General features: G+C 47.6%; 2 protein-coding genes across 3 annotated transcripts; both read right to left on the bottom strand.

The window, feature by feature from the left end:
- Window positions 1-81: 81 nt before the first annotated feature.
- On the bottom strand, window positions 82-7,341 carry LOC135804403 (uncharacterized). Of its 2 annotated transcripts, XM_065318270.1 has the most exons (4): window positions 6,741-7,341; window positions 4,716-4,979; window positions 1,769-1,900; window positions 82-1,154 (listed from the first exon to the last, which is right to left on the bottom strand). In XM_065318270.1, exons 1-4 carry the CDS (start codon window positions 6,960-6,962, stop codon window positions 990-992), a joined length of 783 nt encoding a protein of 260 aa, XP_065174342.1. In that variant the 5' UTR covers window positions 6,963-7,341; the 3' UTR covers window positions 82-989. The 2 variants fall into 2 exon arrangements, with proteins under 2 accessions (XP_065174342.1, XP_065174344.1); XM_065318272.1 differs by lacking the exon at window positions 1,769-1,900 and having other exon boundaries at window positions 6,741-7,326.
- A 611-nt stretch (window positions 7,342-7,952) lies between these two features.
- Window positions 7,953-21,444, bottom strand: LOC135804401 (uncharacterized). The gene is made up of 13 exons (XM_065318268.1): window positions 21,330-21,444; window positions 21,052-21,206; window positions 18,634-18,723; window positions 17,896-17,975; window positions 17,029-17,192; window positions 16,618-16,823; window positions 12,529-12,620; window positions 11,705-11,850; window positions 10,985-11,241; window positions 10,540-10,564; window positions 9,853-9,906; window positions 9,066-9,458; window positions 7,953-8,845 (listed from the first exon to the last, which is right to left on the bottom strand). The coding sequence occupies exons 1-12, from the start codon at window positions 21,361-21,363 to the stop codon at window positions 9,415-9,417; spliced, it is 1,347 nt and encodes a 448-aa protein (XP_065174340.1). The 5' UTR covers window positions 21,364-21,444; the 3' UTR covers window positions 7,953-8,845; window positions 9,066-9,414.
- Window positions 21,445-21,507: the final 63 nt, after the last annotated feature.

Raw genomic sequence — 21,507 nt, 5'->3', positions numbered from 1 at the left:
GATATTACTAGCAGTCTTCGCGTTCTCTGCATCGATCTCACCGGGGCCAGGAGTGAAGCTCAGTGCACGCTACAACGGAGCTAAAACAATGAACTCGTATTAGATATGTAACAATGAACTCCCGTGAACTTCCGGCAAAGGGATATAATTATATGGCTAACACCGCGGGATAGCCAGATCATTCTGTCCCCCATGTGTGCATTCTCCACAATGGGTAGCAAAAGAGAGAAAAATGGAAAGTACAGGCAGGTCCTTGCTCATACTAGCCGCTTTAGACCCATGTTCAACTTATTATTGCGAACCTGGAAAAGAATGAGAGGGTATAGACGGGAAAACTGAAACGATTATTTTAAAATAGTTCAAAAAGAATTGCTTGGAATAGCAACTCTTCGGCTTGAGGGAGTTTGAAATTGCGATGCACATATTAATAAAGATAGTGGCGTATGCTGCCAAAGCTCAATGGAAATGGCTTGCGGCTCAAGAGTACCAGCTTACAAATGGAGTAATGAAGCATGAATAGGAAATTTACCAGTGACCAAGTCCCAGTGCCTGGAGATATATTCCTGGCGGCCGGAGAGCTTGAGACACTGCTTGGCGGCGCTGTTAGCAGCACTGCGGCGTGTTCCAACATGGCAACCTCAAGTGGCAAACGTAAGCATGCGCTACAACTGTCGTATCGGTGAGTCGGGAAGCTTACCAGTTTGCCTTGCTCACCAGTAAATGAGGCAACCAGGCACCCCAGGGAAGTACACTCTTCAAAAGTGACTGCTCTATAAGATGTGTGAAACATGGACTAGGAGCCGCATCCGGTCGTAATGCAACTGTTCCTTGGCACTGGAGCGCTGACAGGATGATTATGTTACTATAGAACTGAGACCAGGTCTCGCCGCTCGAACGGCGTTGAATAGAAATAGCACTCAACGTGTTCTCTCAAGGAAATAAGCCGAGACCAGGATACCGGACCCCAAACCATCAGTCAGAACTCTCGATCAGCAGGGGCACTTTCTCGGCTCTGGCTCGGCTGCTAATTGGACCCGAGATGAATGATCTGTACGCGGTGCTATAGCACCAGCTCTCTCGACGAGCGTCCGTGCTAATCCATCAAACAGCTTTTCAATATCCACGCCCGTCTTGGCACTGACCTTCCAGGATTCCTGCAGCTCGGGCAGTGTAAACAGGCACAGGCAATGTGCATGAGAGTGGGCAGTGTGAACAGGACCAGACATTGTACACGAGAGTGGGCAGTGTGAACAGGTGCAGACATTGTACAGTAGGAGTGGGCAGTGTTTTAGTAAGGCGTTGGTGCTCATGACACACACTTTCCTCGGGGAGAGTACTGGAACAGCAGCACTGTGCCACACAATTGATGATTACACGTTCGATGTGATGAGCAAATAGGTCCTAAACACTTCCATTGGTCGGAACACAACACAGCAGCGCTAAAAAGATCGTTTCGACAAGCCAAGCAACAGTTTTTTTTCATGCATGCTGGCGCAGGAGGGAGACTTTGCCGACGCTGTGGGTGGTCCTGTTCCGACTCAACACGCTCACAATGTCCGGCTACACTGCAGCTAAACTTGATTGGCTTTTAAGTATTTACATATCAGGTATGGTGAGCATAGTGCAAAGAAGAGAAAAGTGCTGCACGATAACGGTGGCTAGATGCTGGTGCAGGTGCAAGTGCTGCGAGGCTGCGTGCCAAAAGTGCTACCTAGGTGCATAGTGCTGGTGACGAAAAAGAAGAAGTGAGAAGTGCCTGGCCCGTTACCAGCTTCTTGTTCTTTCTCTTGTTCTGACGGAGACTGCGTGGACTGAGATTGCGCAGGAGAGACCGAGGCCGATCAAAGCCCAGGCCCAGCCCGATACCTGGTGCTGCTTCCTGCTGGTATTTCGCATCAAGCTGAGCAGAGTAGAGAGAATGCAATGCTATGGGAGAATGCAATGCTGTGGGGCAAGTGAAAAGTTCAAGCAAGCTGGACGAGTGATAGCTGCCAACCATGCAGTCAACTCGTTCAGCAACAAGTGTCGGCAGGGACTTTGCATCACCAACCATGAAAGGTGACACTGAGGATGGAACTACTTGCACAAGTATAAAAGCTCTCCACTTCTAGCCACTGCCTCTACCACCCTGAATAGCCACTGCCTCTACCACCCTGAATAGCCACTGCCTCTACCACCCTGAATAGCCACTGCCTCTACCACCCTGAATAGCCACTGCCTCTACCACCCTGAATAGCCACTGCCTCTACCACCCTGAATAGCCACTGCCTCTACCACCCTGAATAGCCACTGCCTCTACCACCCTGAATAGCCACTGCCTCTACCACCCTGAATAGCCACTGCCTCTACCACCCTGAATAGCCACTGCCTCTACCACCCTGAATAGCCACTGCCTCTACCACCCTGAATAGCCACTGCCTCTACCACCCTGAATAGCCACTGCCTCTACCACCCTGAATAGCCACTGCCTCTACCGGCACCCTGAATAGCCACTGCCTCTACCGGCACCCTGAATAGCCACTGCCTCTACCACCCTGAATAGCCACTGCCTCTACCACCCTGAATAGCCACTGCCTCTACCACCCTGAATAGCCACTGCCTCTACCACCCTGAATAGCACCTGCCTCTACCGGCACCCTGAATAGCCACTGCCTCTACCACCCTGAATAGCCACTGCCTCTACCACCCTGAATAGCCACTGCCTCTACCACCCTGAATAGCCACTGCCTCTACCACCCTGAATAGCCACTGCCTCTACCACCCTGAATAGCCACTGCCTCTACCACCCTGAATAGCCACTGCCTCTACCACCCTGAATAGCCACTGCCTCTACCACCCTGAATAGCCACTGCCTCTACCACCCTGAATAGCCACTGCCTCTACCACCCTGAATAGCCACTGCCTCTACCACCCTGAATAGCCACTGCCTCTACCGGCACCCTGAATAGCCACTGCCTCTACCACCCTGAATAGCCACTGCCTCTACCACCCTGAATAGCCACTGCCTCTACCACCCTGAATAGCCACTGCCTCTACCACCCTGAATAGCCACTGCCTCTACCACCCTGAATAGCCACTGCCTCTACCACCCTGAATAGCCACTGCCTCTACCACCCTGAATAGCCACTGCCTCTACCACCCTGAATAGCCACTGCCTCTACCACCCTGAATAGCCACTGCCTCTACCACCCTGAATAGCCACTGCCTCTACCACCCTGAATAGCCACTGCCTCTACCACCCTGAATAGCCACTGCCTCTACCACCCTGAATAGCCACTGCCTCTACCACCCTGAATAGCCACTGCCTCTACCACCCTGAATAGCCACTGCCTCTACCACCCTGAATAGCCACTGCCTCTACCACCCTGAATAGCCACTGCCTCTACCACCCTGAATAGCCACTGCCTCTACCACCCTGAATAGCCACTGCCTCTACCACCCTGAATAGCCACTGCCTCTACCACCCTGAATAGCCACTGCCTCTACCACCCTGAATAGCCACTGCCTCTACCGGCACCCTGAATAGCCACTGCCTCTACCACCCTGAATAGCCACTGCCTCTACCACCCTGAATAGCCACTGCCTCTACCGGCACCCTGAATAGCCACTGCCTCTACCACCCTGAATAGCCACTGCCTCTACCGGCACCCTGAATAGCCACTGCCTCTACCACCCTGAATAGCCACTGCCTCTACCACCCTGAATAGCCACTGCCTCTACCACCCTGAATAGCCACTGCCTCTACCGGCACCCTGAATAGCCACTGCCTCTACCACCCTGAATAGCCACTGCCTCTACCACCCTGAATAGCCACTGCCTCTACCACCCTGAATAGCCACTGCCTCTACCACCCTGAATAGCCACTGCCTCTACCACCCTGAATAGCCACTGCCTCTACCACCCTGAATAGCCACTGCCTCTACCACCCTGAATAGCCACTGCCTCTACCACCCTGAATAGCCACTGCCTCTACCACCCTGAATAGCCACTGCCTCTACCACCCTGAATAGCCACTGCCTCTACCACCCTGAATAGCCACTGCCTCTACCACCCTGAATAGCCACTGCCTCTACCACCCTGAATAGCCACTGCCTCTACCACCCTGAATAGCCACTGCCTCTACCACCCTGAATAGCCACTGCCTCTACCGGTACCCTGAATAGCCACTGCCTCTACCACCCTGAATAGCCACTGCCTCTACCACCCTGAATAGCCACTGCCTCTACCACCCTGAATAGCCACTGCCTCTACCACCCTGAATAGCCACTGCCTCCACCACCCTGAATAGCCACTGCCTCTACCACCCTGAATAGCCACTGCCTCTACCACCCTGAATACAGTGAATAGCACCTGTACCTACATGAAAACCCATCGTTTACTGAAGAAACGTCACTAGCATGTAATTCCTCCTCTCCACTCCCCTGTATGTACTAGAAGAATAGAAGGCGGGTGTTAAGTTTCCACTCTTACAGTATGACAATAATGGTAAGCAGATGCACTATAATGTCCATTGAGTGGCGAAATTGGAATATGAAGTCACAAAATACGTGTATACTATCCTGCCGCTGATCACACTTCGTTATATATATTATGGCTTTTACAGTACTTTCAATATTCAGCAATCATTTCATTCCTAGTACCGTCTACAGACAAAAGATTAAACTGAAATCCCAAGTTCAATGAAGGACACGAGCACACCCGCCACACAGGCTTACCTTGAATTCGAGCTCACGGTGAAACGCCTCTATTGTTGAATCTTCTAGCGCAATGTCATCCTCGGGTAGATCACATTTGTTGCCCACTAGGAACATGCAGTGTCTCGGTTCGAAGCGCCGCGCATCATCAGCCCACGTGGACAGGTTGTAGAGAGAGTCGACGGCGCCAAGGTCGTACACGTACACACACGCCGCGGCAGAGTGGTAGTAGTTTGCCGTCAGGGTTCTGTACTTCTCACTGCCCGCCGTGTCCCAGATCTGTAGCTGCATCGTACCGGTAGCAGCAGACAAGCAATGTGACAAACACGCACACACAGCCTGATTTTATTTGCAGCCACAAAAGCTATAAAATAGTTAATGGTCTGTCACCGACGGGAGCATGAAGTATGATCCCATGCCAGAACATCCTAAAAAAATATTAAAAACCGCATCACTTGCGCTGTTTTGACAAGTTCTTAGCAGTTGAGGTGGTGGCGATATCACATGTCATCTACCTCACTGTTGTTTGGCTAATGGCGGTGGTCTGGGCCTGATAGTATAGTAGTGTTGAGAAAAGCGGAAATAATATTGCACCGTGCTGCGTTCGGAATGGTGACCAACCACTCCTTTCCGTTCCTGTTTTTGAACGTGGATGTGCATCTGAATACATTTGATGTGCAACCAAAACGAAAGTTCACGGTAACTTTACATGACGCTGGCAGCAGAATTGCCATACCTGGTATACTCTTTTCCTGCCACCATAGTGATACCATTATCGTAATGTACTGCTGATGCTCCCACCCACCCTTCCACTATGCTGCCAGTATCACTTCCCAGCTGATTTTACAGGTGGCGGCACGTCACACTGGATCGTCCACACATCCACAGGGTTGCCTACAGTGGCATGGGATGCATACAGCAGTGCATGCATCGGCCCAACACCGTATCTTGACGTATACAATAACACTGAAGTCCAACTAGGAAGGTGGCCGATAGAACCTGCCCAGACCAGGCACAAGCAGCCATGCAAGCAGTTCTCCAGTAGAGTAGGGAGATTTGAAAAAAGGCAAGAGCATTGTATTTCAACACGGAGGTTTAGCTGGTCGAGGGAGAGGAATCAACAATTCGGTGAAGTGCATGTAGCCTTGCAATGCCAGCAGTGGGCGTGCATCACAGATGAAGAGAGTCTTTCAGCTTTCAGCTCCTTGCAGGGTGCAAACGGTATGCTGTGAGGTCAGGGCGAAATGAACAGCTTGGGTATGCAGTATACTATGTACCAGGTGTGCTTTTGCTTATACAGTAATGTCACCCCAGTCATACAGACGAATCGACGGTGGCATCAAGGAATCCATAAACCAAGCAGCACCACAAGGTCCTGATGCTGACGGATCACGTTCAAGCAATCGAGAAGTCCGCACAACAAGGACAGTCGGTACGATTGATTGCTTTTTACAAATTTGAAGCCCAGCGCAAAACGAAACTTACACAGGGAGCGTTTGACTCCTGGTTTCAGAAGTAGCAGCTGAATTTGATGTCTGCAAAAATTAAACTCTTCTCTCTCTCCCTCTCTCTCTGACTCTCTCCATCTCTCCGTCTTCCTCTCCAAGTGTTGTTTGACCTAAAATAAGAATGGTATTGCGCAAGTCCTGGGGAATTGTATTGGCTGCATTTTGACATACATATCATCTAATGGCCCGTGTAATGGGATCCTTATATGGTCACACAGTGCAAACCTCTAACTAAAGACCACCTGCTACTAAAGACCGCTTTTGCTGGAACCAAGGGGTGGTCGGTAGTCACAGGTTTACTGTACTACACCCAGCGGATTCATTCCATTTCCAAGTGAAGATGTTGATGTAATCCACAAATGGAGAAAATCTGCAGATTGTGATAAGCCACCCTATGATTGTATCAGCCTCCCCCTCCACAAACACACCCACACACACACCCACACACCCACACACACACACACCTCCCCGTCCCTTCCAGGACCGTGGAATGCTTGCTACCTTCACAACCCATGGCATTTACCAATAACAACCTTACTGTGACTGTCACACCGTCCACTTCATACTCTTTGGTAAATTGGTCGACTCCGACAGTGGTGCCCCACTCTTGAAAGCGCTTGGCGCGCAACCTCTGGAATATGGACGTCTTGCCCACATTGACCTCTCCGACTAGAACCACCTTGAACACTCGCTTGCTGCTGCCACCAAGTGTGCCCTCCAGCACCGCGTTGCCGGCGCTGGCGGTAGCCGATGTGTCCATCGTGCAAGGCAACCACGCCACTAGTCGCAAGCACTTGAACAGTACAGGCTCAGAAGGACGAATGCTTGTCAAGTAGACACTTTGAGATGGCTCGGACTGCACCAGATATTACAGGTAGCAGTGTCCTGAGCCGCAATGAAAACTCGCTGTTGGGAGTGTCGGACAAGTCTTAGCGACGCCAGCCACCCTCCGAACGCTTCAATGCACGGCAGCGGCGGAGAAGAAAGCTCTGCTGCCAAGGAAAATTCAACACTTTCGCTAGTTACTAGGCATTTGCCTTCATGCTAGTTGCTAGTAGTGGTTAGAAAGAGGACCGCTGAATAAAACTAATAAAATAACTAAACATCTACCCCGCCGCGCGCCACATGTAGCTACGTAGATCTACAGACAGTCAGTGATCAATGAGTTGAGTTGGTTGGAGGAGCACACACCTGTACACCAGCGGCCACACCGGTATCCACAATCCCGGCAACCACACACACAGTCTGTGACACGTGCACACAGTCTCACTCTAAGCTCAGTCAGTCAGACAGACAAGCTACATAACACTACAGCAGCTAGCAGGCAAACGTCTGTAGTACTCTTGACACGTGCGTCACGAAGCAGGAAATGCACACTCGATCGAGTGTTGCTACTCCGCGATCAATCCTGTCGAACTGTTGTGTTCGGTACGTATAGAGTCTGTAGCCTTAGATCTGCATGGTCGAAGTGAAAGTTCAAGTGAAAGTTCTCAACATCATTCAGTCACAAGTACAGTCATGATCGGTCGCTAATCAGGCAAAACTGTTTCTTGTATCAAGGCCATAACAACAAGCCATGGCCGCTTACCATCAAGACTCAAGAGTAACATTAGTTGCTAGGCTTGGAGTCGGACGTCGTTCCACGCCCATCCCCCCCCCCCCCCCCCCCGCGCGCTGGTAGGAATGTATGCTAGAGCAGAAGCCATAGCAACATGTGCTGGGATTGGGCCATTCAAGGACAGGGAGAAAGTTGAGTTGCACACTCTTGTTTATGTACACTTGGTATAAATCAAAGTTGAGTACGAAGAAATTAAAAAAGTGCCGCAAAGTATTGTGCCAACGCCTATTACTGAAGCAGACACATGCGCGCGCACGCACACACACACACACACACACACACACACACACACACACACGCACACACACACATACACGTGCACCCACATGCACACACACATGCACGCGCACACACACACACACGCATGTGCACACATACACACACATGCATGTGCACACACACACACACGCACACACACACACACACAGCAAAGGATAATGATAGGCTTGATAGCACAAACAATACAAAAAGAGCAAGTGTGTGCGTATCTTTCACTCCTTCACAAAAAAAATGGCTCGTCAGCTTTTCAGAACAAATCTTATGGTGCACACGTTCAGGTTAGAAGCAAGTACAATGTAAGAAAAAAGAATGGCTGCTGCAACAGGAAAAAAGCTGAGGTGCGAGGTTGTCACCAACGTCCTCAGGGACCGATCATATCCTGTCTAAAACCATCCTACTTGAAGTAGCTGTTGAGGACACCACAGCAATGGTTCCCGGACGTTGGTTAAGGGCACAGACCAGTACACATAGTAGCTGTAAGCGTGTACATGTACATAGTACAGCATGGTCCCGAAGAATTCACACAAGGGCTACGCTTGCTGTCCTCCCAGTCCATCATCACAGCAAGCAGCCGGTTTCGAACAAAATCCAAATAGTCCCGTGTTACAAGGAGCTGATTGAGAAGTAGCAGCAGCTGACAAACCACACGACACAGTCCGCTGCTGTCTCGCTTAGGTCACAGTCCAGCCATTGACTGCCTCAACCAGACAGGAGACAGTATCCAGTTCCCATCCTCTTTTGCAAGCCTGTACATCAACAGGGATAATAATATACGAGAGCTGACTGAGTACAGGACGAATGTGTAAGCATACGCTATGGATAAGACTGTAGACTGCAGAAGCATTCCTAATACGCACGGAAACTCCTGCGCAGGCTGCGGCCAAGGTCCGCGTGAACACCGCACATACCCACACACCGCACACACCCACGCACGCACACGGACTATTCCCCCAATCTCCAACTTACCAACTCCTCTCCGATGATGCCATGTGCACGAGAAGCAGGAGTAGATTGCTGCTACCAGATGCCATCACTTCCATTCACGGCGGTGCGAAGCAATGAGTGTCAAACAATCCTGCTTGGTTGATCATTGCACACATCAAGGACTTGTCTGTGGGCAGAGGGAAGAGAGTCTTTCCTCACGCCTCCCAATCTCGAGCAGGAAGCGTCAACATGTGATTTCATCTTTCGGCGGTGAATACTCTTTTGGGTAGCAACCTCCAATCCAGCGGTCAAAGTCAACAGCATGCTTGAAAGACTAACAGGATGCCCAGGGATGGTGTGTTGAACGAGGCATTACCCTATCATCGAGTGTTCACGAAGGGCGAACACCTTCGCCATCCGTCGCGTCCATTTGCTCTGCACACACGAGAAAAGAAAGAAGCAGCAGTGTGGCTGTCGTTTCGGTGTGTGACCGCGTTCCTACAGCCAAGCATACCTACAATGATCGGTTGTGGACAGGCGGTAGTCAAGATGCAAGGAACTACTCGCACAGAAGTCAAAGCAATGCGTTAGAACTCGGAGCTTCACGCCAATCGACCGTCAGCCAACATGAGCTTTCATTGACCGAGGACTGCTTGGCGTGAAACTAAAAGTTGCAACAGGTCGCTCTGATTTCTCTGCTAGAAAGCTCTAGCTGCGGGTGCTGTGCTGTGCAGTGTGTGAGAAGTGGAAGTCGGCCACTGCGGAGTGTGGAGGTGATTGAAAGACATGGAGTACATACCGTGGTGATCACAACACATCGATGTCTTACCCTCCCCCGGAAGAAGATACTTTTGACATCGCCAGCAGGCTTGCAACACCGCCTCTGCACAACATAAAGCAGCGTAGACGAGTTACAGAACATAGCACAATAAAGATCAATCGCCATTTAATACAGTCAAACCTTCTCAGGACCAATACCAGCGGATCGATGGAGTCTGTTTGCACTAGTGGGAGTTCTTCATATCAGAGCACGACGTTATACTACGTTATACACAGTGAGTTGGCCAATCGAGTCGCCAGTGCAACCGTGTTTGATTCACTGTATCAAACCACACCAAGCGTCAACCTAACTATGCTGAAGAAGCAACATCTAAATGCTGATGCAGCAGCTACTTCAACCTGCAAATGCTCTACTTATTCCGTGACTGCATTTTATGCAAACTGAGATGTAGCGAGTTTGGCGGTAACATATTTTCTCGCGCCTTCGGGAGGATAGAACTTGAAAGTCAGTCGAGTGCCAGTCAAGTCAGTAGAAAACACAAGTTCCCAAATAATCGGAAATACTACTAAGGTCTACATGTAGGAATCATTCAAAGCTTCGTAAATTCGAACCTAGTGGGAAGATTATGTTTGCACCTGGAAAATACTGGAGTGGTTGGTAACTACCCAGACCCAGACTCCACAAGTGCAACACATTCTAGAAAAATAATTCACCGGAAAAGAACACCGGGCTTACCATCTGGGGAGAAAGGAGCCAGCGGCTGAACAGGAAGCACACAGAAAATACATGAATTAAAGTCGAAACACCAGAACTGCAAAGTGTGGGAACAGACAGAGCGCAGTTTGTGCAGTGTCCTACTTTGAAAACAATATACACAAGCACACCACTGGCAAATTGCCCTAGCAAAAAATGCATGGGGCATAAAACTGCAATGATGCAAGAAGGACCCCCCCCCCCCCAAAGATGAAGCATTCTGCCGGGTAAATCAACCACGAATACAGGGGCAATGCGTACACATAACGTCTTACCAGTAATTATGTCTAAAATACTCAGATTCTGAAAAAATTGTGAAGGTCTCGAAAGCACTATCTCAGCACATGCTGATAGATGAAGCAGCCACAGAAACTGCCACAGTAAACAATACATACAAAGACTAGCATACAAAGAGAGTTGCACTCACGTTGAAGTAGCATTGCGGCCACCAATACACGCGGTCTTCAGTCCATGCCGGTAAGTTCTGAACACAACCACCGCCGCTACCACCACCACCACCATCACCACCACCTCCACCGCCATCACTGCCATCATTCTCATCATCGCCAGCAGCAGCAGAAGCCCGCCTCAACTCAACGAGACAGTCCTCCAATTGCTGCCAACCGCAGGCACAGCCGGCACATTGCGGGTAGTCTAGAAACTGCATCACGGTTTCCGTCGCCTCTGCACCCAGAAGACACAGAATAGCACTACTAGTACTTGCACTTCTCTCACTGTATCAATCACTAACGACAGTGCAGCTGGTAGGTGAACTCTGGACCGATGTCCACTTTCAGCCTTGCGAACACATATTGATTGCATGATGAAGGTCCGCGGCTGTATGCATGGCCTTCACAGTGCTGCAAGTGCTGATCCACCCAGAATTCACTTGCCACGACTGCACAATATTGGCAAGCTGCCACAACCAAACAGCTGAAGTCACATTGAACCCAGCAGACACCAATATAGCACGTGGGCATCCCTTGACCTGCCAGAATGTACATGAATATCAGACCAGGTTCTAGCCCTTCGGCCAAACAGTCAACCAGTACATAGCGTACATAGTAATGTACTGTCATAGTGCCACACAGCTGCCCCTGTGCTGGCGACTACACTATAGTCAATATGCACAGTCTCACACTCTCACCGGCTGGAGACTCGGCAAACTGAGGGAACTGGAGCAGGAGGTCACTGGTAGGGCACACCTCGATCAACGACAGGAACGCGTGACGGACCTCTTCCTTGCTGCAGCTGCGTTTCTCATAGAGACGTATCAGGTGACTGCATAGAAAGCTGGGCAAGCAAGCGACATAGACATAATCAGAGACACAGGTAATGTCAGAACATTGAACAGAGAAGGAAGCCCCGCGGAGAGATAGAGAGAGAAAATAATTTCAGGAAGACACAGTACACACATTTAGATCGTGTAATCATCACACATTCATCATCACACATCAACCCCAGAGAGTTGTATTTGTAAACCCGGCAGAGGACATGTCAGTGATTTCGGTTCAAAAACAAGGTGATATCCGCAATAAAAACATTCTACAGAGCCAGTCTTGAGAATATTAGACACATGTCTTTCGGTTGATGGTAGAACAATATCAAGGAACTTAAGAAAAAGTAAGCGCGTGAAGGCATATATAAGAAAGAGAATGGGTATTTTTTCAGTATTCCCTGGCGTTCGTAAGTATCCCATTGCCCCACCTCTAAATATTTAGAATACGAGTGATCATGCACGAAGAAAGAGTTCTGATCGTATGATGTCATCATGAGAATGTAATGATTGTTTTTACTGTTTCATGATCATCATGCGGCGGGGATGCCAAGGCATTATATTCAGCTACTCCTAGAGAAGTCATCAAGATTGTATTCAGGCGTCTATTGCATTGGACTTTGCTATGAGTATGAACTCCAACAAATAGCTGTAGCTGTATCAAGAGTTGAATGAAGCAATCGACCACTGCTTACCAGTTTGCATTCGCCGACGTCGGATTCGTCTCCTTGTACATTTCCAGGACGTGACGAACTTCGGAGGAGTCGGGATGCGCCTGCTCGATGAGCTGTGTGGAAAACGACCAAACAGATAACAGGCACTGACGCTACATGTAAGTACTGAAGCTCTTGAGCATAGGACGTGAAGCATGAAACACCACGTATCAGCAAAACATGTCACCAGTGGCCACCGTAGGTTACGGGAAAACGTAGTACACTTGCCGACAACATGTTTCGCTCTATGGTCTACGTACGGTTCAGTATGTAACAGTAAGTTATTGGAAAGGCTTCCTGTCTGAAGCCTTTCCATACTGGTACTCGATGTTCCAGTTTTGTGACACGAGAATGGCACGAGAATTAGTGTACCGCTGAGTGTACCGCTATACACGTGGTCGACACGTAGTCGACACTTTGTTGATACTTTTGGCTTTCTGTCCTTTTCAAGTAAATCGGCTCTTGTTTGGAATTATTTACCAGACGACCTGAAGTCCTGCACTACTATCGCAGATTTCCGCGTCAAATTGGCTATTTGGCTAAAAGACAGCTTAACTCTTAATCATTGTTGTGATTTGCTTTCAAGCAATGTGCATATATATGCGCATAATCAGTAACTTGATGTTGCTGTTTTTGTTTTTTTTTTGTTTTTTTTTGGTTTCCCGTTCTCGGGGCCTTCTATTCGGTACTCTTTGTAGTTGTACTTCTGTACTGTTGAGCTATCCGAATTCAAATAAACATTAAAAAAAAAAAAACTTTTTGACACGTGACCCCGTCAACGGTCTGCTTTGTGCCAATTGGACACTCGGTAAACGCCGATGTCGCGTACGACAAAGACGACTATCCCGTACGCGAAATAGTTGAGAACTGCATGACGTGGACCTGACGGCAAGGACAACTGCGAGGAGGCCCCTTTCGGTACCCCTGACGGGAAGGAGAACTGCAGAAGTCGACGAAGTCGAACGAGGAGGCCCCTTTCCGTACCCCGTACTGCAAAGTGCCATTGATGGATGCCTTTTGCACCTGGAACGACCCCTTAAACGCTGTCGCGGCGACTATCCTGTACGCGAAATAGTTGAGAACTGCTGACGTGGCCCTTTTGCACCTGGAACGGCCCCGTAAACGCTGTCGTGTCGGCGGAGTGAATGTACAGGGTGAAAAGAATTGCTGCAAAGACGTCCGCTCTAGGCCTTTGGAGACATCGTGGGAACTCCTTCCGGTACTATACAAACTGCTGACGTGGCCGTGGACATGTACATGGAGACATGGTGGGACTTCATGTACATGGATACATGGTGGGGATTCCTTCCGGCACCCCCGTACCGCAAAGCCAACGGTGGGGAAGGAGAAGTGCAGACGTGCAGGAAGACGAACGAGGAGGAACCAGGACGAGCGAGCAATGGCAGGACTAGCTGGACCGTAAGTAATAGCTGAATTGTGCATGACAACTTGACATCCATGCGGCACTCGCCACTTGCCACTGCATATTTCTTGTCCACTAACAATGTCTCTCCTCTGCCCCCTGTGTGTCCACGGCCCTGTTGCTGAAAGTACTTCATTACGTTTCAGGTGTAGGTCTACGTAACAGTTATAACTTTTCCAAAAACTTTAATGGTTCACGTCTTCAGATAGAGAGCGTATTGCACCCACTGTCTAATCTCTGTAGTGCATTGAGATTTTGTTGATCGCACATGAAAATGGATACACAGACAAAGCAGGCCAAGTACATGGCGAGATGTCGCCAGAAGAACGTCTTCAGATAGAGAGGGTATTGCACCCACTGTCTAGTCGATTTGTGGATCGCACATGAAATGGATACACAGACAAAGCAGGCCAAAGAACATGAGAGAGTGGACGATGTGCGGATCGACACGGCCTGCGGGTACTTCATTAAAGTTACCCATGACATAACTAGGATAAAAGTTAATCACTGCAAAGACATTGCCAAGTATATGTGAGCACTTTGGACTTGACAGAAGAGTGCACGGGCGACGTTGACAAAACATACGGCGGTGACTGTCACCGTCATGACAGCACATCGCACGCAGCATCGCAGATCGTGTCGAATTGCGCATCGTAATATTGCAAAATTGCTCCTGTGCATGCAAGTGGATTTCATTGCACTTCTCAGTTTGGGAAATGCTCGATTATGACAATTCTGCATGTGAGTGCACTAGCCCTGAACATACATGTAGGTGACCCGTTTGTGGTGTCACATATTTCGCAACTTCTCCGCAACCTTGGCGCAATTGGCCCATGGCATGGGGTCAAAAGGTCAAGTCACCGACTACATGTTGCATTGTTGGACAAATACATACTCGTGCTCGCTCATTTCTTGCCTGCCTTCAGGCTCATTTCTGAGAAACAGTAGATCAACGGTAGTTATGATAATTATGTGCATTCCCTTTTACGTGCACTGTAATGATGTACATGTACATGTAGGATACATGCAACAGGCTACTGGCAATGTGTAAAGTGGTGGTTCACAGCAGGAAGGGTTGTACGAGTTTGCTGTCGCAGCATCGCTGCATTTCTGCTATTTCTGCTCCCTGTTTTGTAGGTTTTGCACAAGAACTCTCCAATTTTGAGTTGCGATATTGGCAACTTTTGAGCTTTTTCTGAAAATATGGATGCGATTTCAGCAACTAGCACTTGTTTTGGCACGGTTGCGAAAAGCATAAGGTGCGAAAAACTATGGCATCTTTGGGAAAGGGCTACTCATAGCCTACCTCACGACCTTCTGCTTTCTTTCTTCATCACTTGTATCTTGCAGGTATATCATCCCGTGACGACCACATTGAAGTCTGAATTTGAAGTGTGAAGATGCTTCAGCAACCACATCGTACTTTTCCATTGCTTTCATTGTGCTTCTACTGTGCATGTGTGTAACTTGTGGGGTAAACATGTGATGACATTGTATGCTGGCGACACGGTCAGATGTTGTCCATGCGTCTAACGTACACCTGCATGTTATGCATTGAAAAGGATTTGCCACTTGCGATCCTGGGACGAGTATCAGGTCAGCTTTGTCCTGTGTGGGCTGTATCAGATTGCTGTTCACTTCTCTATCTGTTGGATGTGTGACTTTCTGCAAGTTTCTGGTGTATGATGGCCACTTCCTTGCTTGTCACTTTGTATGATGTTACATTCTGTATTCGCTGCTTCCATGGAGTGGTCTGCAAACTGCAATCCTTGGGCAAATGTCATGTTTGCTATGTTGTGCTTTGGCCGTCAGCTCAGCAGCAGGCTTGTCTACACGCTGTAGTTGAATTATTTTTGTTTCACAACTGACTTCCTCAAGTACGGTGGCCACTGCTTTGCGTGGCATTATATATGAAGAATTTCCTGTTTGTGTCGTGTGCATGTGCGTGGCCACGTGTATGTGCCGTGTGCATAGGCATGTTTGTGTATCTGTGTGCGGGGTAGCGAGGCGGGGAGGGCTGGTTTGTATCAGTGTGTTATTGCAGTCTCATGGCTACATACAGTACATCGCGCGCGTGGTCATCATGTTTACCTTCGGGGTTGGGGTGAGGAGGGAACGGAAAAAGAACTGAAATTATCCATATAAAACCCGCTCTGTGAGCGGTTCTGAAAAACCTTTACTGGTACTGCCCCGTCGTAAAAGTAAGAAATTAGAACTGGCCCATTGTCCCCCAAATGCGAACTGATTCACCTAAATCGCGAATGACGGGACCCGAACGCACCAGTAGCACGAGGTTCCTACCTGTGGATGCAGATGCCTGATGGGGACGTTGGTCCGGACTATAGTCTATAGGCCATGTACTGTACTAGCGGTAGGTGGTGTTACCCTATGATAATTGCTGTCCTGTGCCCTCCCAACCTCGTGCTACTGGTGCGTTCGGGTCCCGTCATTCGCGATTTAGGTGAATCAGTTCGCATTTGGGGGACAATGGGCCAGTTCTAATTTCTTACTTTTACGACGGGGCAGTACCAGTAAAGGTTTTTCAGAACCGCTCACAGAGCGGGTTTTATATGGATAATGAACTTATGATGTGCTGCAAGTGAGTTTCACGACCTACCAGCACACTGCAATGCCACCATCTCACTGACCTCAACGTACGCCAGCACGAAGGCATCCCAGCTACCGGGCACGTCTTCCAGCGACTGGAAGTGCTTCATGGCCGTGTCGCGGAGCTGCGTCTGTGTCTCGCCCGTGGCACCGCGTACCATCGGAGAGGCTGTTGTTAGCTGGCTGCTACCCAGGCTGTTCATACCCGACGTCAGGTTGAGGTCAAAGCCAAGACTGCTCTGAAAGCCTGAGCAGCAAAGACAGAGCACAGAGGACAGATATCCATGTACCAGTGTCCCTCAACGTGTCAATAAAATGACACTGGTACTAAAACATATTCCTGCACTCAATGTAAGTAGAACTGTGCCACGCACAAAATATTTGGTAGATACAGAAAGGGAAACAACTAAGACAAGTGTACTCTGAACACTGCTAGCAAATGAAAGACTTGCCTGAGTAGGGAAAGCTGCTAGAGTTGAAGTTCTCTTGGCTGCAAGCATTGTCAGCAGGGGTGTCTTCTGCTGCACGATGGTCCTCCAGCCACAGCAGGTAAGCAAGCATACCGCAATAACCACGCAGCATGGGGTTGTCCTTGAACGGCTTCTGATGGATGTTGCTGGGTAGCAACAAATAATGCAAGAACGAGAACACTGTAGCATTGGCTGTGTGTTCACGGAATGCTACCTACAGGTTCTGTGTCGCAATGGCCCTCCGCTGTCCACCCTTTAACACGTGTATTGCGGCGTGGTCAAGCAGATGGTCACAGCGGAAAATGTGGTGCACATGCAGTGCAGCCTTGGGTTGGCGACATGATTATTACTCTAGGGGATATGTACATAGATCATAGAGCCACGGGAAAATGGGGTCGCATAGTGGCTGTAAATAATTGAAGAAAGTTACCCAAGTCCATTGACAGCCAGTCGTTAGAACAACGCGCCAGGCTACTGGCTGATATTGCCGAGGTATTCGGGACTGAGACACAGCAACCTTGTTTTTTAAAGTCTTGACATGAACACATACCTAATTTCCAGGGCATTAGCTGCACAATAAACTTCCCCCGTCCTCCTCCTCCCAGGCCGCAAAGGCAAAACACATTCAAGTTGTGCATATATTCATACTGAAGTGTATATCGGGGGGTGGGTAACTTGATTTTTGGCCGATTATTCAGGGAGAACAGTGCAGCGCTAAACCTGGAAAACACGACATGTCCTGTTCTAGAATGTACAAGTCAAGTTGACATCAACTAGAACTCCATGTCACTAGTAGCCAACTTCCCTATGATAGTGATTTTGTTGGAAGTTAAAAAAAATATTCCTCACCTTGTACAGAAGATATACGCCTCCCTGAGCATATTGTCATGCACCATCAGCAAGATAATCTCCAGGAAGAGCTCCTCACGCTGTTCAACATGAAGATTAAAAACAAGAGAAGAAAGAAGAGAAGAAAAGAGAGAAGCACACATGTACATAGAAGTACACAGGAGGCAGGCCGGGACAAGGATACATATACAGTACTAAGGGAGGCAGGCCGGGACAAGGATAGTAGCTTAGGATACATACATGTATACATATACACAGCACAGCAACATCTACTAGGATAAGATGACTATCATGGATACTGAACTCTCATTAAAAATTAATTACAAGCAAAGATATGAATCAAGTCTAGGCGAATGCACTGAGACACAGCATCACAGATTCACTGAGGTAAGGAAAGCAGCTCTTCCCCACCAACTGGAGTTAGATGGATGGGATTTCGTTGGCTTTCCCTTCACGTTCAAAGAGAGCCAAGCACAATTCCCAGCACGCCTCCAAACGAGTTTTAAAGAAGCCCTAGCAGCGTGCGTGGGTCAGGGGTCAGGTCAGCTAAAGCATATTCTAACTGCTCTAGAACAACAGCAAAAAATCAAATGTCTGCCCTGCATGAGTCTATTCTATTTCCGACCAAACCAACATGGTTGTTACGGGAAAGCTGTCCCCCATCTAACCTGAAAAACGTATGATATACAGCATTCCGATCCACATACACAACAAACTAATGCAGTAAACCACACATACGTGCTCTTTTAGCCGAAGAAACAGGCCCTTTAGGTATGGCAGGAGGTCCTGCCTGGTGTTCGGCCTGCGATCCAAAACCTCCGCGCCACACTGGAGCAAGACAATTCCAAACAAAGACAGCATCAGGGATTACGCTGAGAAATTGACTCGATAGGAAAAACAGCTACTAGTACAGTCATTGTAATACATGTATGATGATGCATAGCACACTGCTGTCATCATCATCATGCCTCGTAAACTATCAAGCAAGGCTTACATTATACTATCGTAACACATGGTCATGCACAGTACCTGCAAAGCCACATGCATTGTGTCACATGCATTGTGTCACATGCATTGTGTTTCATATAACTTTGTGTCCCACACACAAGGCCCAGTGAAAGAAAATCAGTACGTCTACTCAGAGTTTCACGTGGCTTTGCAATCATCTGGAGTGTCACGTTGCTTTGCAATCCTCAGCAGGCCACGCTCAACAGAGTAAACACTGGACTATATTAATTTTACAAAGAAAGTAATAACCCCTGGCAACTCGGTGGGGAAAATGGTGCACGAATTGTCAGCGCAATGATGCAGGGGAAGACACATATGTTACGCTCTGAGTAGAATTCTGCTGATTTTCCTCCACTGGACTTAATGTGCGGTGAAAGCTCTAGCGTGCTGTCAAGGTTGCCTTGTAACTCCATGTCCCATTCAGTTAGTAACGGCTATTATAGATTTATTATACCGTATTATCTCTAATATAAGCACAGTCTCCAATAATAGCACGTCTCCAATAATAGAACACCTTGGGGCGGCATTCAAAAAATAAAGTGCTCAGTCTCCAATATAAGCACACTGTGTAAATTCATTATCTGTACCGGCGAAAAAAACCCCTGAAATGTGTGTACATGAATTTGGCATGGCAACATGCCTCTGAAATGAGGTTGAAATAATAATGGAACAGTCTCCAATAAAGGAACGTCTCCATTAATAGCACGGGGCGGAGGTACATTGAAAAAATAAAGGACCGTGCTTATATTAGAGATAATACGGTAGATCGAATTGCAAAGACTACAAAGTGGTTTCACATTTTTTGTGATGCGACTACCTTTGTGCACAAAGTGAATATGGCATGTGTACAGTGTAACCAACATGACCGAACATCATGTGACCCATTGATGCAGAGGTTGACCAGAGGTTGACCGGAGTTGGAACCAATATGGCTGCCCGCCCATGATATGGTCCTTTGGTGGATGTACAGCAGCTCTGCTGTAGTCTTTACACAGAACTACTATAGCCAACCAAATTCATGGACATAAGCTTGCATGATTTTCCACTTTGCTGTGTACATATTCATAATCGATGACAGAAAGTGTGTATTATTAATTTATGATTTGTATCACCTCTTACACAATCTCTGGACAGCTAAGTCACGGTAAACCTGTACTTTAGCGCCCCTCATATAATTATGGCACTACAGTGCATTTCAAAACTATAGACGCGTAGGGTTTTTGAAATATTTCAAATTTGGCTGGAACTTTTTGAGAATAGTTTTCGGAATATTGCTCAGGATCGCTCCACAATTACTCTCATAAAGTTTCTAAAGGATTGGATAACAGACGCCCAATTTGGAAAAATTTATGCACAAAGTGATCACAGATTTTATGTGGTATAGATGCTGGTTTTTGCCTAGGTACGCGTCTATAGTTTTGAAATGGACTGTAAGCACAACACTGATATTCATTGTACAGTAAATAGTGGATATAACGTGCCCCTTTGATTTTCGATAATTTATCACTATATCCGGTGCATCACTATAGCCGATTTGCATGTATGACTGACACATGACACATGACTGTGCATGAAATGATGCGTACATGCTGGAAAAAGCATGAAAAGCAGCCACGTGTACGTGTGGCTGCTTACAGCATACAGGGAAGAATTTTCTCTCGATCACGTCTGCTGCCTGATGCATCCAGGCAACACTGGATCCGTTTTGGAGGAAGTGAACTATATTGGAAGAACACTTGTTTTGTGATCATCACTCTTGATCAGTATATGCGATATTTTCCTGTGCATTTGATATGGTTTGCTTCCTGAAGCCCATCACAATAAGCGATATATCGGTATAGCCGATAATAGTGTGTATAGTGATATTTTAACTGTATTTTTTTGTGATTTGATTTTGATTTTGGCGAGTTCTATCATTATAGCCGGTATATCGTTACACCCGGTCACTTTATAAACGATACTCACTGTACAGTGTAGTCATTTTAGTGCTGAAATCACCTGAATACTACATTTTTTAGTACAATACATCCGACGACCTGGGGGCGCTAAAGTACAGGTTTACCGTTGCATGTATGCTGTAGTACTAATACAAATACATAGGCAGTAGACACGATTCATTGATATTGCTTGTATCTATTTAGTATTTACCTTCCACACGATTTCTCCCAATCTCTCAGCATCGTGCATCAATGTGGACATTACCAAAGCCGCGTGCTTGAAATCATGATGTGCAAGATCGTCAATCAGGAACTGAGATATCTGGTTCAAGTGCTGGCGAATGCAGGACATGTTTCGACCTCCATCTGACAAAGGAGAACGTTTCCACATATTTCAAAAAATGCTAGAATATACTGCAATTTTACAATGAGAATAAGGATACGAAGAGAGATTCTAGACAGTAACAACTCTATCAGACAAACAAGTACCTTTAGTCTTCTCTGAATACAATCGGGCAAACATATCTGAGATTTCCCAAAGAATTTTTCTCTAGATAAAGACACTCTTCTTGTCAGGATATGAAATGGAATACAGAAAAAACTTCAAGTATTAAACTAAAAATTAATAATAGTTTAGTCAAAAAAAAAACATCTTGCATGGGATATC

The sequence above is a fragment of the Sycon ciliatum genome, chromosome 1 (genome assembly GCF_964019385.1).
Source record: "Sycon ciliatum chromosome 1, ocSycCili1.1, whole genome shotgun sequence".
Classification (NCBI taxonomy): domain Eukaryota; kingdom Metazoa; phylum Porifera; class Calcarea; order Leucosolenida; family Sycettidae; genus Sycon; species Sycon ciliatum.
Note: the sequence above shows the minus strand (reverse complement) of the source record. Positions and strands in the feature narration are given on the sequence as shown.

Coding starts and splice junctions, on each gene's coding strand:
- LOC135804401 (XM_065318268.1), bottom strand. CDS start 21,363: ATGTTTGCCCGATTGTATTCAGAGAAGACTAAAG. Junction 21,207..21,329: donor GTATTCAGAGAAGACTAAAG/GTACTTGTTTGT, acceptor CTCCTTTGTCAG/ATGGAGGTCGAAACATGTCC. Junction 11,242..11,704: donor GTTTGCCGAGTCTCCAGCCG/GTGAGAGTGTGA, acceptor TTCTGGGTGCAG/AGGCGACGGAAACCGTGATG.
- LOC135804403 (XM_065318270.1), bottom strand. CDS start 6,962: ATGGACACATCGGCTACCGCCAGCGCCGGCAACGCGGTGCTGGAGGGC. Junction 4,980..6,740: donor TGGACGGTGTGACAGTCACA/GTAAGGTTGTTA, acceptor GGTACGATGCAG/CTACAGATCTGGGACACGGC. Junction 1,901..4,715: donor ACCGTGAGCTCGAATTCAAG/GTAAGCCTGTGT, acceptor TACTCTGCTCAG/CTTGATGCGAAATACCAGCA.